Source organism: Zosterops lateralis, assembly GCF_965231275.1.
Source record: "Zosterops lateralis genome assembly, chromosome: 5".
Taxonomy (NCBI): domain Eukaryota; kingdom Metazoa; phylum Chordata; class Aves; order Passeriformes; family Zosteropidae; genus Zosterops; species Zosterops lateralis.
In genome coordinates, this window is record NC_139766.1 from 42403479 (window position 1) to 42422311 (window position 18833).

At 38.7% G+C, this 18833-nt stretch overlaps 1 protein-coding gene across 1 annotated transcript in view; it reads left to right on the forward strand.

Moving 5' to 3' along the window:
• The first annotated feature begins 14505 nt into the window (after window positions 1-14505).
• PDGFC (platelet derived growth factor C) overlaps window positions 14506-18833 on the forward strand; it is a 123472-nt gene continuing 119144 nt past the window's right edge. Inside the window, exons 1-2 of the mRNA XM_083860982.1 lie at window positions 14506-15153; window positions 15555-15902. Of these exons, the coding sequence (XP_083717108.1) occupies window positions 15785-15902 (118 nt within the window). The 5' untranslated portion in view covers window positions 14506-15153; window positions 15555-15784. The remainder of the gene's footprint in view (window positions 15154-15554; window positions 15903-18833) is intronic.

Genomic DNA, 18833 nt, shown 5'->3' on the forward strand with positions numbered 1-18833 from the left:
AGAAACTTTCCCTCAGCCGTTAGTTCAGCAGATGTGTTCATTATTGGCTTGGTTTTTTAAGAATGACTGTATCATGCAGTAGTTATGACACTACTTTTCCAGACTTTTTTCTAACCCAGTTTTGCTTCCTGTTAAAATGATAGCACTTTTGGACCAGCAATTTTTTCTTCTTCTGTATTTGGAGTTATAAGTGTGATTTTTACATAATAATAATAATAATCTGGTATATGCTGTTGCATTTGTGTTTGGTTTTTTCCCCAAACAAGAAGCATACAGCAGCATGGATCTTCTGGAATATTAATTATATGTAGTTTATTTCAAGATTCCAAGATCTGGTTGTGACCATCCTGATTAAAACCATCCCACAACTGGAATACATTCTACTGAGAGGCAAAAGGTTAAAGAGATAATTATTTGTTCTGTATTGTCTTAAGCTAACTTTGGAGGTGTGTTTAATATAGATTTTCAATTTGCGTTTCCCTTAATGTTTATTTCCTTAATGACTTTGTGTTAGCGGAATTTTTTGACGCTGAAGATGAGAGGAAATATGAAGAAAGGGGAGAATATCTTAGTATACAAGAGGATCATGAGGTTTAGAAAATAATAGTGAAATGGAAAATAATATTAATATAAACTTAGAGAAAAAGATACTAATAGGAATTTCTGCTATAGCAGAAACTGTAAGAATTAGGCCTATTAGGATTTGCAATGCAGAAAAGATTGGAATACATTAGTGGCATTGAGGACTAGTGGTTTCTAACTAGATTTAATATTTCAAGTAGTGATGGAGAAGTATTGAAGCAAGTGGAATTCTCATTTGGAATACTGTTGGCAATGTTCTAGGAAAACAATTCTAAAACAAAGCTGTCAGGTAAGGGATGTGTCAATGGTGCAGGAAGTCTCTTCTAGGTATTAATTTCTGTGCCTCTTGGCAAACTTCATTGTATAATTTCATTATTTAATATTCACTAAAAGCCTTACCAGAAAAAGCAGGTTAAAAATACATTTGGCCTTCCAATTTGAACTAGGAGCAGAGAACACTTACATTAAAATAGGTTATTATTTTATTATTTTGATATCAGCTTCCCCATTTGAGAAACAATGAAGTTACCCAGTTTTATAAATATAATTAAACTAATTAAATACTCATTAGCCTGAATGATTAATGAAGGACTTTGCTCTGCCCCTGTCCAATACCACAGCTTGTGACTCTACCTGCTACGACTAAAGAAAACAAAACCATGTAGCTTTAATGTAGACACTAGCAGCACCTAAACTTGCTGTTGTGTCCTCTTATGAGTCTTTGAATTTCTCTAGCTGCTCAGTGCACTGTTTCTGTTCAGTACCAACCTGGATTGGGAAGATTCCCAGGCTTCCAGAATAGTCAGGAGATTAAGTGTTTCTTAAGCAAAACTGGAAAGAGCAGAGTACATAGAACAGTTTCCTGGAATTCCCATTTTATGCACAAAATATGAGTCCTTTCCAGTACAAAAAACCAGAAATATCTAAAGCCTTTCCTGTTGAATAAATATTACTGTACAAAGGATAAAAGATTAGAAGATAGAGAAAAACCCCCTAACAACAACCAGGAACATGAGTCTATTATCTACTTGTTACAGCACTGAAAAGTGAAAACAGAGTTGGAAAATCTTAGTTTGGTGTTTGTAGTTTCCACTAAACTCTAAAAAGAAATATGCAAGTAAGAGTTCAGTATTCCCTCACCCACACTATGCAATATTACCTAGACTTAGGGAGCCAATACTTTCTTCCTGTCATCCAGTGAAACTGGGATCTGCTACTGAACACAAACATGATTTTACAAGGTCACTAGAGAAAATCTCTTTCTTCCAAGCTTCTCAGAAGAATAGATGTGATTAGGACACCATCAGGTTTAAAAGGTAATTAAACCTAGATTTTCTTTTTCCTAAGTACTTAAACTACTAAGCCAGCAGTGGAAGGCTTTCCCTATTGGGCAAGGAGGGCAGGCACATCCTTTACCAGGAAGTACGATAGGATAATCTCATGAATGGTCAATTCATGAATCATATATAGGTCTTTATTTTGCAATTTTCCAGACATCCTTTTGGAAATTTTCCAGTCATTGGAGAGTCTTTTTATCCTCAAATCACCACAAAAGATTAAGGTGATTGAGAAATCCTCTCTGCAAAGGGAGAATTTATTTTTGGAAAAGCCTTCAAATGTCAGCTTTAATAAGTACATGATGTCTGATCTCCATGGCCACATTGTGATGTAACTTAAAATCAAAGAAAGTACTATTTTCAGAAGATTCATAACAGAATTGAGAATTGCAGCACCCTATTTAAATGTTCTGTCCTCTGGTGGTCTTTAGGACTCAGTGTCATGGTTTATGGCCACAAAGTCCCACACAGCCCCTTGCTCACTCTCCCACCAATGGGACTGGGGAAAGAATTGGAAGGGCAAAAGCAAGAGAAGTCATGGGTTAAGATACAGAGACAGTTTAATAGGGAAAGCAAAAGTCATGAACACAAGCAGAACAAAACTAGAAATTAATTCACTGCTTCCCACAGGCACATGTTCAGCTGTCTTCAGCAGAGCACGGCCCTGTCATGTGTGATGGAGACTTGGGAAGATGAATGTCATCTTTCCAAATCTTTTCCTCCTTCATCTTCCCCAGCTTTATAGAGTGAGCATGATGCCATTTGGTCTGGAATATCCCTTTGGTCAGTTTGGCTCATGTGTCCTGGCTGAGCTTTTAAACAGCATCATGTAGCATTACTTTTCTGAGCTGAATCATGAAGCTGAGAACCTATTCTAAGAAACTGTTCTTGCCTTCAGCCCCTAGGGCTCCAAACAATTCTTCCTTCCATTCCTTGTTGATTTTACATTCCAGGCTTTAATCAAGATGTTATGTTGTACCACATCATACACTCAAATTTCTATGAGGCATTTTACATCAACATTATCAACACTATTAGTTTTAACAACAAAGTGTGTATTCTTACCAAAAACCTAAAAGGCATCAAATCTTTTCTGCCATAAACAGTGTTGAATGATTTCAATTAATGGATAAAAATATAATCACCCTTAGTTCTCTAATAATTTATCAAAGTCAAGCTAACGCAGCTCTTCTGACTTGGATCATTCTAACTTTTCATTCATCCTCCCTTTAAGGAACTCGAGATTTACAGATAACTTCAGACTTCAATTTGCCATAGGCCATGATGTGGCAACGATTATATTACATCCCAATCTCATCAAGGTGGAACTATAATAACCACTTGCTTTTTCCAGTTTTATAAATCTCCTCTATTAGTCTAGGCTTAAGCGAAATTAACACAAATATTGAGATTCCCTTGAGACAACTTTCTTGGGTTGGGCACCAGTCAGTAAGATTTAGATGGTTATTTTTAGTAGCTGCTGCTTAACAATCTCCTCAGTTACTTTGGGAATAGAAAGTATATAGTCTTCACTGGAGATGCTATACTAACACAAACTTTTCCATACCTGCAGAAGCATTTATTTTTCAGCTACTATGAATATCAGGAGAATTTAGTAAGCCGGAATATAAGTACTCTAAAGCATAACTTAGGTGATGGTAAACTTACAATGAACAGACAAAATGTATGATTCTAAAATCCCGTTAACAGAGCATCATGTAGGAAAGCCTAAACTAGAGCCAAGAAAGTCAGCTACACAAATTACCAGGTACATCCTATGAGCACAACTGTCTCAATGCAGGAATGGTTTCCATCTCAAGCAAAGTGCTGAGTTGGCCCAAGCCTATCTTCCCCAGAATTTTAGATAATATCTTAGCATAATGCTTCAAAAGCCTGTGTTGATGAAGTTTGTTGCAGATAAGCTGTTACCTGCCCACACAGTGCTGCCACGTACCGGGGGGCCTGAGGACTGCCCCACAATGCTGCTGTCAAACTGAGGATCTAGACACACCTGTCATGGGGAGGAACAAGATTAGGCTGGATTTGAGTTGAGCTGGGCCAGATGAAAAAACTCTAGCTATTTGAGAGGACTGCAAAAATACACAAGCTGACATTCAAAAAGTAGCAGGATCATGCTGGCACAACTTCGCATGCAAATGGGTTAGACCTTATTTAATCCCCATAGTGATTTCTCTGTAGTGAAACTTTCCATTCTGCTTTCATTTTTTGTAGCTGTTTCAGCAGTTCCAAGTGAAAAAAAATTCAGATGTCACTTGGTGATTCTTATACCTTACTCCCTTTGCTTTCTGTCCCTGATAAACCAGAGATGAGTGATGAGTGTCTACAGAAAAGGGAATGTGTTGCTGGAAGGCTTTAGGGTTTTTTTTCTTTTTTCTTCTGGATGTTGTAATCTGCTATACATTAAAATGAACAAGTTCTGCAAAGTAAAGCACGAATGTTTATTTTATACACTGAATACTTGACAGAGTCTTAAACTTCATTAATTTCCAAAATATTATAGAGTTTATTACATGATTTTCCTTTTATAGTGTCATTACAAGTTAGAACCTGATTTAATAACCTTGAGAACCAAAATGGTATTCTTTAGCAGCTGTAAACATTGTTCTATGGACAGATTTACCTAAAATAACTCATAATATTGCCCTAAGCTATTAATGCACTTGGTCCTGCATGAAAAAAATTCACTCAGTATAAGATAAAGAATTACAAATCAAAGCTAACAACCTTGGAAAAAGGAAGGGAACAGGAATGCAAAAAGCATTTAGAGTTTTCCACTGTCTCAACATGTAGAAGCTATTCTTAATGCTATAATATTCATGTAAGAATTAACTGATATGACAAATCTGACTTCCATCTGATAACTGCATTAGCAGTTTTGAATTAGTCTGTGCAATGAATAAAATTCTTCTCATCTATTCAATTAGCATTAATTTCTCTAAATTACCTAACTCCATATATTTATTAGTCTTAACTAAAACTGCAGATGTTAAGAGAACATTTACAATAGCTTGGTATTTGTGAGTACAAGGATATTTGTCTGCCCATAGTTTGCAGGGTGAAGGGGCAGGGTGAAGAATGATCATCTTTCAGTGGCTAGACTAGAGTAGTCCCAGTTTGATTGAATGATCCTCACAAATAGCTTCCCTGAAAATTGCTGGAAGAATGAATATGGTCTATGACTATAAATTTGGTAGAAGAGATTTATAATGCCCTTAAAATAATAACTATCCTCCACTACAAAACCAGCACTGATTTATCTTTCCATAAGCAGAATTCTGCTGCATTACAACAGAAGAAAAAAGGACAGTCTATTGGCCATCATCTGTTGTCATTGCCAAAGTAAAATTCCTTCTGCTTTCATGTGATATACAACAGACATAAGAAAGCTATTACTATAATCACTTGTTAAAACTTACTGCACACAAAATTTTTCTGCTTGAAACATATAATCATAACAACTAATTTTATGGGACAAAATATTTTTTTTAGGTAGCAATAAGTACATAAGCAAATAATAATAAAATGGGTGGAAAAGAACAGAAATGCCAGAGTCCTGAAAACTGAGGAGGGGAATACCAGCTGGACAATCAAAAAGGTAGTAACTCAGCTTCTGTAGCTTTACCTCCTCTCAGTGATCATTTTGCTTTAGTGTGACTTACCCGGTTGTGACCAGGTGTGGCACTGAAAATAGAGCTTTCATTATTTCCTGCATCAAAAAAAGATGAAAATCCATTCATCAAGCTGTAAACAGGACAGCTGAATTGAATGCAGGGAACCCACTATAGAACTATCTTTCTCATTAATTTCCAATTACATGAGGGACTGAGCACTCTTTCTTAGCTTTGTTTTTGATTTTTTAATGAATATAATGGAATTAACATTACTCAGTTCAGTGGTTCACAGGATTTAGCAGAAATGTGTTGAGCTACAAAGGATCAAGCCATATTTGCTTTATTCAGGCATGAACAGGCTTACTCTTTCTTTGTGTGTGATAGGACTCCTCCTGCAGAAGAGTTTTTAGGCTCTCATCCAATAATGTTGTGGGCAAGGATTAGGAATCTGGTGCTACAAATCCATTTAGATCAGGAACCCTTGTGTAAATTAAGAACTATCATCTCAAAACTGGTTTACTCTTTCAAAATATGTCCTTGTAATAACATTCATATTTTGCATTGATTAAGAGCTTCTTCAGGTCCACCCCTATTCACAGCATTCATTCTGGGTATTGCTAAAATGCTTTCTGAAGGGAGGCATGATCCTGTGAGGTACTGAGTTCCACCCAAAAAGATGCTGACAACCTCAGCATCTTCAGCTCCTCTATCTCCTTTAGCCCATGTTAAATTTTGGGCTATTGACAGTAACCAGCAGGCTGAAGGAGCACGAGGGAATGACAATATCACTGTTTACATACACAAATCCACTCTAAATACCTAAATAGACATATAGTCTAAGGACAAAAAAAATATTTTTTATAAATTTGAACATTAACGGAGTGGTATTCTTTTCAAAATAGATTGTGACAGGACACAACATACAACAGCATTAGAAACATAATATGAAATACATAGTTCAAAGACCTACTTAACTTGTCAACTTAAATGTCAACTTAAATGTCAACCTAAACATATTTTATGGGATGATCTGTGATCCACATGGCTGTGAAGCTGAAGTTCTCATTTTTTATGGTGCTGTGGAAATGAGAGACTGATGCTAGTGTGTGATCAATAAAGAAAAATGTTGGCAATATTGTGCATTTTTAACTGAATGACATGAACTCCAGTGGTTCATTGTGGGATATTTTTGAAATATTACTGGAAAAAGCTTTAAAATTATTTTCCTTTGTAGTGTATTTCCATTCAGGGAATTGGCAAGGAAATAACAATGAGAATATATCGGTATGAATAATGCATCACTTGTATATTTCTCATACTCTTGTCCAGCTGGCAGTCTGGTTGCTGCAGCATTACCTGGATTTCCAGATACAAAACCCAATGTATGACTTGAAATATTAATACTGAAGTAGGCTTTACTCTATGTTCTTTTGCAGTGTAGCTAAGTAATAATTTAACTGCTCTTCAATACCTCAGATTATTCTAATATATTTATAATATGCAGAAATTCTACCTAGATTTATGTAGGAAGGGGGAGGAAAAATTTGGGAGAATTAAGCTGCTCAGTCCTTACCAATAATATTTTATCTCATGGGAAAAAAATGTAGAATCTATGTCTGCTTTTAAAACATATTATTAAATGAAGGGGTTAAATGAGATCTCTTTAAAAAGACTGAAAATATAAACACTGTTGCTTTTTACTTAAGTGACTTGATATTTTAATACTTTTACTATCTCTGACTTTGGAAAAATACATGGGATGAAAGCCTTCATATTCCATTTTGAACATTATTTCTGCCAAAATAACTTAGATAGTTCTGTGAATGAAGCTATTGATGAGAAACTCAGAGTTTATGATTTTGTATATCCTCCATGTTAAAGCTTTTTTAAAAAATCTGATGAGTTAAAGTTTTAGGAACTGATATCAACTACTTTGAACATGGACCTGATGCCTGTTTGGTTGTTTGTTTGTGTTTTTTTTAACATAAATTAATCAATTTTAAGAAACTCGGAAAATTAAACTTTGCATCTGATCTGTACATTCTTAAATATTACAGATCAGTTCCTTGGAAGCTCTTCATCTCTTCTCTGGAAAAGCTCCAGATGGCCTAAATAAAACTCTGGTGTGCTTCTGTAGGTGATGCCAAGCCTAGATTCAGGTGAATCATTAGAACACATTCTCTCCAGTTGACCCCGTGCAGTGTGGAACAGGGAAACTGTTACTCCATCAGAGATACTCCATCAATAAGGAGGTGTGTGTACTGTAAGTTAAAATAAGAGGGATCTCAGAAAGCTGTCGTTAGAGTTGGGGCAGAGAGAATAGCAAAATAGGTATATTTACACAGGAGTTTAGTTTTGGTAAGAAAGACACCTTCTGAAACATATCTTAGCACTGATTATCATCTCATAGCTGTCCTGCAGAATTAGAATTTTCTTATGGAAGCATACTGAAAGATCTTCTTCAACGTATCTGTGGTGTGGATACTGGGTCTGCAGCACCAATTGATTCACTCCACTAGCCTTTGTTCAACTATCAATGCAACAAAGGCCTGAGTAAAGGTGTGGAAAAGTCATTTTGTGAGATGAAAATGGGGATTAAAAGGTTTGCTGTGGTAAGCAAATCTGGCCTGGAGATTGACAGGAAATAAACCAGGGCAAACTACAAAGAGGAAACAAATCTGAGTGCCAGGGAATATCAATGGACTGGTTATGAAGGAAAGCAGGTGGATTAGAAAAGATAGGACTTAAATCAAGGGTGAAGAGAGAAGATTAGGAGGACAAGACTTTAGTTAAATAATGAGTTCGGTAGAAGTAGTCACTAATTAATTGAGAAGGATGAAAAGGAGGAGATGAAAGAGAGGAAGAATAGGGAAGTGTTACTCTTGCCCTTAGAGGGGCAACACATTGAGACGTGGGAGCGGACCTTCACAGAGGACAGCAGGCAGCAGCTTGGTGAAACATGGAATGCTCTTTATTATTTGACTCCAAAGGCTTATATACATTTTGTACAGAGGGCCAAGATTGCCCCAAAGAGGTTACAACCTCCTGACTCCATTGGTCAATATGACCATCAGTCAAGTTCTCTCTCAGAGAACAAGAATGCAAAACATACAGATAAATTTTAAGAATACAATATTGTTTACATGAAGCAGCGTGAGAAGCTGCTGCAAAGACTCAAACACTTGAAATTAAGAAATGCAGGAACGACAGGGAAGAGACAGGGAAAGGACAAATGAGAGGAAATGTAAAGTGGCAAGTTGGGGTTAGGGAAGACAGACACTCCATATGTAGTAGAAATTTCACTCCAGCACCTCATCATCCCTGGGTTGCTCCTGAACTTCAGTTCACTTTACTCCTGCTCTATGTGGACTGAAGCACCAGAAGACTAAAGCTGACATGCAACAGCTATACAAAAAAATCTGGTTCAATTAAACCTGTTCAATGACCAAAATTCTTAGTATCAATACTATTCTAAATATTATAAACATAAAATTCCTGCAACATAAAGTAAATCAAGATGTTCTTTTTTCTACTTCAAACTCAATAGATATAAATATTCCATTCAAATAAATGTGACAGAACTATTTGATAGACAATCTGCATTCAGGCTGTTAAATTCTAAATAAATTGCAAAAATTGGTAGCAAAATTATGCTGCTGTGCCACAAATACTCTCAGCTGAGTTTCATTTCTCTGAAGAGCAGTTTCAAAGCCATTTAATATTTATATATAAATAGCTCAGAATTATTTCAGCATTAAAAAAAATCTTGTAATACTATAAGTGGGTTTTATCAGTGTTTGAAACAATCTGTTTTTATTTATATGTGTTTTGAATAATAGTTTACTCTTAATTTTACTAAATCTGGATACACTGATGCTACTTTATAACTACATGACACATACTATTTTTTCAAATAGTAGTGGTTAATAATGCTTAGAAATACTAACTAGAATTTGTATTCTGATTGCATATCTGTATCTTGCAATGCTCAGTGAAAGGAAGGCAGGAAGACCAAGAGTTATCCAGAATTCAATAGTTCTTTAGAGCTGACACAACTCAAAAGAGACATGCCATCCTCAGTATTGATCATGACAGAACTTTATGCATGTTGATAGAACCAAAGATGTTAGTGATCAATAAGTGATGCCATCCAATTGAAAAGGAGCCAGAAAGCTTACTTCTGACATAAATAATGAAAGTCATCACACACATAGTCATAAATAGGTAAACATTCATGAGTACCTGAGCAAGCCTGTTGTCTGGGCATTTACTCAAGTCCTTATGCACTTCTCCAAGCATATGCCTAAGAGCACACGGCATTTGAATACTGAGGTGCATCTGAATGGGGGTGTAAAACGACAGGAGCTTCTGCTCTAAAAGCATACAAGAGGAAGTGAATGCTTTGAGAGAGACACCTTCGTGCCCAGAACACTCCTACATATCCCATGGGGAAACAACGACTTTCAGACTGGCAAATGCCACCCTTTCAGGCTGGGCTTCGTCCATGTTGAAATTTGGCAAACATGTTATGAGACATAAGTGACTCCACATCCCAATTTTACATGCTGATTTTGGAAGCCCATCAAGACCCAAATGAGCTAGCAGGTGCCACAAGTGGGTAGTGTTCTTTTACACAGTTTGGGAGACCTCTAGTGGGCCTCCTTCCTTGTCTCCTGGTGTAGCTCCCACAGCCTACACAAAGCAAAATTGCATTGTAACTTGGACTATATACATGTCAACTATATAATTGACTGAATAATTGGGATTCTTATAAGTGACTGCTCTAAAACAATGCTTGTAAGTGGAAACCATAAAAAAGTACAATAAGGACTTTGATCTCAAATGTTTGAGAGATTTTGAAAAATGATTAAGCTGTGCACCATCGAGCAGAACAACACTGATATGCTTAGAAATCTGTTTTCAAAGGCTTAATTGTAGGCATATTTTTAAGACCCAAGTCTCATTTTAGGATTTGCAGAACAGAAATGGCACCTTTTATACAGAAGTGTGATTCAAGTGACCCAATTATGTTTGGAGTTCCTTTTCCTCTGTTCAGGTCTGAGCAGTCCACACCACATGCATCAATAGAATTGAAGCCTCTTTGGACTTAACATTTTTCTTTATTATATTTTCAAATGCAGCATGGAAATGGAACATCAAATCTTCAGCTCATTTACAAATCCAATAGGAACAGACAATTAGACTAAAAACTTAAAATTTATCATTACCTTATTTACAGGACTATTTTCTGACACAGGAATGATGTTCTATTCAATTCCATACACAGCCTTTGCAGCTCACATGGATAAGATTAGAACAATCATGTTTATTTGTACAAATTCCTTTTTTTCCAATTGCTGGGTGATCATGAGGGCAGAATATTTTATTATTGCTTTTCTAAAAGACAATCAACGTTTGTAATGCAACTTCTGTTTTCATATTTATCATTCATCCATAAAAAGATTTTAACAAAACATAATATTTAATAACTAATCTAATGATTAAAAATGATTCCATAATATGAACATAAGCATTTAAAGCTCAGCCCTTTTAGACCAGCAACTAATTCATATGTAACTACACTGAAATCAGGAGCACTTTGCACAATATCAGACTCTTGCCTCCGTATCTGGATGAGCAGATATTTATAAGTTCTAAGTTATATTCTAAGTTTTGCAAAACTGTTTTACCTTTAGTATGAACCTACAAGGATTATACAGGTACATTTGGAATATATGGGAATATAAAAGTATGTATGTATGAATTCATTTTTTTCCCTATTCTTATTAAGAAGTGAAACAAGCTTCAAAGAGAAAAGTGAATCAATCCATTTTCTTTTCCCAACAGTGGGTTGTAGCCTTGCAAAGGTACATAAATGTCTAGCTCTAACTCTTGTAAGATATGAATTTGGTAGAAGTTACTGCATTTCCAGAGTTTGACATCTCCAGAACCATTTTCCTTTGGTTCATCATACCTAAAAATGGGTTTATGTCTCAGCCTTTTGCTGCTTTCCCCCCAAACACTGTATTTCTCATCCTATTCCTTCTCATGAGAGAAATGTTTATGTCATTGTAAACTGTTTGGAGGGGAAAAAAGTCTTTCTGAAACAGCATATTCGGAAAAGGAAATAGTACACTTCCTCACAGAACTTGCTTGGGATAGTTAGAGCTCCCTGAAATCAGTCCATATATCTTGGCACCAGCTTAAACCTTAAAGGGCAGTCTGTGAACATCTATGCACCTTTCTAGTTCCAGCCCACTTCCAAAAGTAATGGGGAACCTTTATTGTTGCAAAGTAGTGAAGGGACAAGGTGTGGAGCACCTCTGACTGCCCACCTCTGTTGGCTTGGTGACCATATCATTTTGACTTTGGTGTGGGGAAATCTATTTGCTGATAAAAGCGAATAATCCAGATAGTTCAAATTTTATTCAAGTAAAAGAAATACTCCTTCAAAGATACTTCTAAATGAGGATGATAAAAAACAGAGTCATAAAACAATCTGAAAATATGTCAAATCAGTGAGACTACTCTACAGAGCAAAGTTGGCATCTCAGACAATTTCAATATTGCAATTTATAGAGAAACATCTGTTGCAATATTTAAGTTGAAAAATACTCGAGGCACACTTTATAGACTACGTTACAAAACATTTAGGGGGAAAAGTCTTTGAAAGACTAGAGTGTTGACTAAATAGTTGTGCAATGAGTTACGGTGAGGTGATTGATAAAAAAGACAAAAACTGAAGTGCAATTCTAATAATGGAGAAAACTTAGGAACATAAACCCCTATGTAGTTAAAAATATTAATAACCTATACAGAAAAAAAATTATATCCAGAGAACTTTGTACTGAACATTGAGTCACCAGAACTCTTAGCTACACTGGCATTGTGGTCCCCAGTGAAATTCAGTATGGGCAATCCAATATGCACTGGCAGGAATTATCTGAACTACATATACATTAGTTTGTTGTAATTACATAGAAATTTACTTTTTAATGCCAATATATCCATGGATTATTACATAAGTATATCATAAAAAAAGTTAAAGGCATGAACAAGGCATACTATATACAATGAAACATTCTATTTTCACTCACTATATAATGTTAGATTAGGCCTTCACTTGGAATGTCATGTTCTGTTTGTCCCATCCCAAATAAAACACAACAAAAACAGATGGCACTTGAGAAGCCTTAGAAGTATAGAGTTGTTCATGTGAAAACCATAGTAAAAATGCCAAGCTGGGAAAGGACGTGATACAGCTGTAACACAGAAGATGAAGAGGTTAAAGAAGGCAAACATAAATTATTTATTTTCATAACCCAAGCACATACATATACCTGATGAAACTGGAGAGCAATAACATTAAAAATAAACATAGCTGATGATAAATGCTTAGCATGAATTTCAGAGAAGATTGGACATATTTAAGGATAGAGATTACCTCACATGATATTTTGGGTGGAATTTACAACAGAAGTGTTTTTGTGGAGAAGTAAAGCATTAATGATCAAAAATGTACCCTGACCTTTAATTACAGGAGGTATAGAATAGAAGCTTCCTCCCTAGCCAGTGTTATTCCATATTCATCCACTATGTGGGTTCTTGCATTTACCTTTGAAAAATCTGAGCCAGGACCACAGAATTGTAGAATCATTTAGGTTGTAAAAGACCAAGATGACCAAGTACAACCACAAACTCAGCACTGCCAATTCCACCACTAAACCATGTTCCTATGTGACATATCTACATATCTTTTAAACACCTCCAGGAATCATGATCACCACGTCCCCAGGCATTTTCCAATGCTCCACAACCCTTTCTTCTGAAGAGGTTTTCCCTAATATCCAATTTAAACCTCCCTGACCTAATTTAATGCAGTTTCATCTTGTCCTTTTGCTTACTGCTTAGGAGAAGAGACCAGCCCCTACCTTATTACCTTTTCAGGCAGCTGAAGAGAGCAACAGAGTCTCTTCCCTGAGCCTCCCTTTCTCCAGGCTTAACAACCCTGGATTTCTCAGCCATTCTTCATAAGACTTGTGCTCCAGATCCTTCACCAGCTCCACTGCCCTTCTGCTCCAGCGCCTCCTGGCCTGATGCAGCCTAGATTTTTCAATAGATAGTTTATTCTTCATAATACACAGCATAAGACATTGTGTCCATGTTTTTCAGAGTGAGCTTCCCATCAGTACTCTGAAATACAAAGAATCCCACAAAATCCTCAGGTAATGAAGGTTAAGCTACAGTGTAATACTTCATTTATTTGATTTTAAAAACCCCAAAACTCTGCTTGTATTCATCAGGGTAGGAGACCTGGAAAACTGTAGATGTTATTTTTATTTCCATTTAAAAATAACAACAGTGAAGCCAAAAAAATTATAAGGATAACAATAATAAAAGTAACTACATAGTCTGCTTTGTGCAGTACATTTCTGTCTCCATGCTCTGTAAGTGAAGGGTTGCTATTTATGGTATGCTCCAAGTCTGCTTTTCAGAAGACAGCCCAGCTTGGCTGGACAGCTTTCAGTTGCTACTGGAAATATGTCACTTATTAGGAACAGAGGGATTGTTTATCACTGTCTCAAGGGTTACTTTGGCTGAGGCAAAGAAACAGCTCAGTTATATAATGGAAAGAGCTGGGTCAAAGGAGAAGGAATTTATACAGTGAGTGCTCGAGATTCTGGCAATGCAGACTCAGTTTCTCTCTTGTGTGTCTTGCACATATCATGGATATATAGGCCCCCCCCCCCCCCCCAAATATATGTCTGTATAGGTCTCCCCTTCATCCCCAAAATAACTTTAGAACTATGGGGGCTGAAGTCAAAAATTTAAGAAACTCTGCCAAAACTTCTCAATCAAGACAAAGAGGTTTGTCTTAATTGCTTCTTTTGCCCTCCTGGTATCCAGTTAGCGTTTGGTCTTGTTAACCAGACCCACCACAGAGCCACAGTTCAAGTCCTCCTAGCAAAGATCTATATGGGTGCTGAACATCATCAGTCCTGTTAGTCCTCACCAGCATTAACAGGGGAATACTTCTTGATATAATCTCAGTTTTGGTTTCTGGTGAAACAGCAAAAAGGAACCAAATCCTGCCTGCTTTACCTCGCCAAGTACCACAGGGCAAGGGACAGTTACATAGTTGAACCTATGTTTCCATTATGTAACTGTTAGATGTCCCAGTTCAGGGTAACCAAAACAATCTCTAGTAAAAAAAAAAAAAAAAAAAAAACAAAACAAAAAAACCCAGAGACTTTTAAAAAACTTCCTCTCAGTCTCTCAGTGTTTTAGCTCCCACTACGAAGGGCATCCTTTAGATTAAATGTTTGACCAAGCATCAAGTTTTCAAGCACAAACCAAATTACCCTAATAACAACCCAGTAAACAAACACCTCGCCCTAATTACCAAACACACACACTGACTGCAGACTGCAGTGACCTGGGGTCCCCCTCGGAGGCGGGCGGAGGGAGGGAGCCCCCCTGTTCCCTTCCCAGCACCTGTTGCGCCTCTGCTTGGCCGCAGGAGAGGGGGCAGCAGCGGGGGCCGCCCGCAGCCTCCCCTTCTTCCCACCGACAACTTCCCGGGGCGTCAACGGCCGCGCCAGGTGCCGCCCTCGCCGGGATGGGATGGGACGGGACGGGACGGCGGGGGAAGGAGGAGGAGGAGGAGGGGGGAGGCGGCAGGCACGGCCCGGGCTGGCAGCGCGGCCGGAGAGCTGCGGGCGGGCACAGCGCTGGGCTGGGTGTGTGAGCTCTGGGGTGTGAGCACAGCCCTGGGGTGTGTGTGAGCAGAGCTCTGGGGTGTGAGCACAGCCCGGGCTGCCCGCCCCCCGCCCGCCCGACAGGTGCGCGCTGCTCCTCCGCCGCCGCCACACCAGCCCCACTCCTCTGACCCCCGCCCGCCACGGATTGTTTAGTCCTTGCGAAGCTGGTCTGCGTCCAGATTTTCCTTTTGATCCTTTTTTTTTTTTTTTTTTTTTTTTTTTTTTTTTTTTTTTTTTTAAAGCCAAAGCAAAACAAAACCTGGAGACGCAGAAAAAAACCAGGGCTCTAGGAAAAAAAGTTTTGGATGGGATTATGTGGAAACTACCCTGCAATTCTCCGCTGCCAGAGCAGGCTCAGTGCTGCCTTCTCCCCAGCGGCGCAGCCCGCGCCGGGCGCTGCTGAGAGACGCGCGGGCCTCGGTGCCGCCTGTGCCTGCAGCGCCGTGCCGGAGCGCCTCGCCCCGCCGGCCCAATGCTCCTCCTCGGGCTGCTCCTGCTGACAGCTGCCCTGCCCGGCCGCAGGCACGGGGCCGCCGCCGAGTCGGATCTCAGCAGCAAGTTCGCCTTCTCCGGCGCCAAGGAGCAGAACGGTAAGGAGGCAGGGCGGGGGCGGCCGGCGCGGAGCGGAGCGGAGCTGAGCTGAGGGGAGCTCTCCTCTCCTCCCCTCTCCTCCCCTCTCCTCTCCTTCCCGCTCCTCTGGGCTCCTGTGGGCTCCTCTGGGCTCCTGTGGGCTCCTCTCCTCCCGCCGCGGGTGGTGGGCGCGGGGAAAGCACAGCTCTGCCCGCCGGCCCCTGTAAAAGGGCAGCGCTTCCCTCTTCTGCGGCACTTGGGGTGCACAATGTGTCCCCTTCCCCTCCACCGCCTCGCCCTGCTGTAAAAACAAACAAACTAAAAAAAACAACAAGCTAAACCCAACAAGGAGCCGCGCACCTTTGTACCCCTAAATGCTTCTCTCTTGTCTTTTTGTGTCTGCGCGGGAATGAGTGGTGTTTTGTACGGGCTGGAAACGAGCTAATCCTGCGTAGGAAATGAGAATTACTTTCAACTTTCAAGTGTACCTGAAATGTTTAGAAAACTCTCAAATGCGAGTTCCCCTGGGCTGGGGCTGTGCAGAGCTGGAGAAAGGCTCCTTTCATAGAGCAAGGGCAGCTCCGGGGTGTGTAATTTGCTTAGCCTCTGAACTCCATATGATTTACATTATTCAGATTTTTAAGCGCCTTTCCTCTTGATCTGCTATTATGAAGTCATTTTAAGGAATACTTTACAAACTGTAATGTTATATACTGCACGAAAGCACGCTTACTGTAGGATATCTAAAATGAAGGCTGTTAGCATACATTCATGGAAAGCCTGGTGTTTAATGTACAGGGCAGGGGGGGTTGTGTTTGAAAAATTTAGTGCTTAGTATGTCAGCTAGAACAAGCTCTCTCCCTGGGCACAAACCAACACAAAAGGCCAAGCTGGGAGCTCTGAAAACTCTCTGAACTGTAATGAAATAAAGCAGAAACGCAGATTCGAGGCTAATTCAATTCTCTCAACTTTGAACTTGGGACTCCCCAGATAAAACTATTCTACATCATATCTTCTAACAGAAAGCAAAGTTTCAGAGACCTCTCCGAGTGCTCTTTAAGGGGTAGAACATACAGTGCACTAACAAATTTAAAAGGGGGAGATGAATACTGCTGTGGCCTGTTAATGTGATGATATATGGCACCTGCAGACTGCAGGAGCTGCTGATCAAAGAGCAGCGTGGGGATCAATCTCTAATCAGAGCAACTGTGAAGGGCCAGGGGAAAGTGATCAAAAGACTTAGAGACTGGGCTATTCTGACAGGAAACCAATCAGACTTTGTGCACAGTACAGGAAATTATCTGCTCTGTGTGAGAAATCACTTACTTTCTACCCCTTCTCATCCTACCTGGTGTTTAGAGGCTTTAGGGCCAGTATGTGACAAAATGGGTTTGGCAATTCTATACTGATGTCTCGTGCTGTTGTGCTGCCTTCTCTTAAATTTGCATGGTGTGCATATGGAGCTTATCAACACACAGAGTATTGTTATTGCTTTAACTTTGTCAGGACTGGAAAGAGACCTGCTATGCTGTCAGTCTCCTCTTAAAGGTTTGTTCCAGGGTAATGCAACTGGGCCCTGAAAGGCCTCCAGGGTGCAACAATGGGAGCACAACAGTGTAAAAGGTAGATCATCCAGCACAGAATTAAAACTGGTGTAAATAGGTGTAAGTATATGTGATGGTGCAAACTAGATTCTGTTCACATATATCAGAAATGCAGGCTTCAAATGGTTTGCAATGTAATTTGGCATACTCTGAGATACTCCCTCTTAGAACAAATGCAAAGCCTGGAGAAATTTTATTAAAAATTGTTTTATCAAAAAAAAGAAGTGCCCTGAAACTGTATTATGTGTTAGTTTATACTCAGAACAGTCCAAGTTCCTCTTGTAGCTTACTTTAAATTTGCTGTATAGTTGTTCAATTGCAAAACTTACTTAAAAAAATTAGCACAAGTTTAAGTACAGCTAAGTACCAACCTCTGACTTTTCTTGACTGATTTTAATTATTTGGGGGATCAGTAACACTAGTCAAACCAGTTCTTACTTGATTTAATTAGAGTGATTTTTACACTCTGCTGCAATCTAAAGATTGTATAGCTTTTAGCTAGAGGCAGGTTAAAACTCCCTGGAGTATGAGAATGAGATATTGCTGTTCACGTGCCAAATAATCTCTGGTCAGGAGAGAGATATTTTTTTTACTCACACAGTCTACAAATAAAAATTCTGTCCTCAACTTGTAAAACTGCTAAGTGGCCAAGAAGTTTTGCAGTAGAATGGATCAGTGTTACTCAGCTGCACACATGGGTGCTATAGCTATTGCTTCAAGGTGGTGCTGAAGATGCCTGTGACCAGTTATTAATTCAGTGGGACTACTGGTGTTTCAAAGGGTAAGCATGTGCTTAAGGATTAACTAATATTTAATTATTTAATAACTGAAATATATTAACTTCAAAATTACGGTTTGACTCAATTTATTTGCTAATTGTTTGCATAATAAGCTCTCTTGTTTTTGCTGCATAGTGAATATTATTTTACGTGGCAATTTCCTAGTGTAAATATTTTTTTGCAATTGTAAATTAAATATTTTAGGAAACAGTGTTTTGCTGGTACCTCCTGGAAATTCAGTGTGGTGGTTGCTGTGGGGCCAGCGTAACTCCATTTGAAACCACTTAAAACTACCTCCACGTTTTTATTTTCCTGCCCTCTCTTATAGTGAGCTTTTCTCTAAGACCGGGTTTTATTTGTAATTCTGCTTGACAGTAAGGGGTTTTATGTGATTTCTGTGAAAAAATCCTATTTATCTTTAATGTTTTTATTTTATTCCTCTGAGTAAATAATCTGTAGGATCAAAGAAGTTTATGCAACAGTTTTCTGGAAAGTAAAGCAGTAGTAAATGGAGCATGTGGTGAGGGCTCCCATTTATCTGGGTGGATTTCATTTCTACAATTCCTTG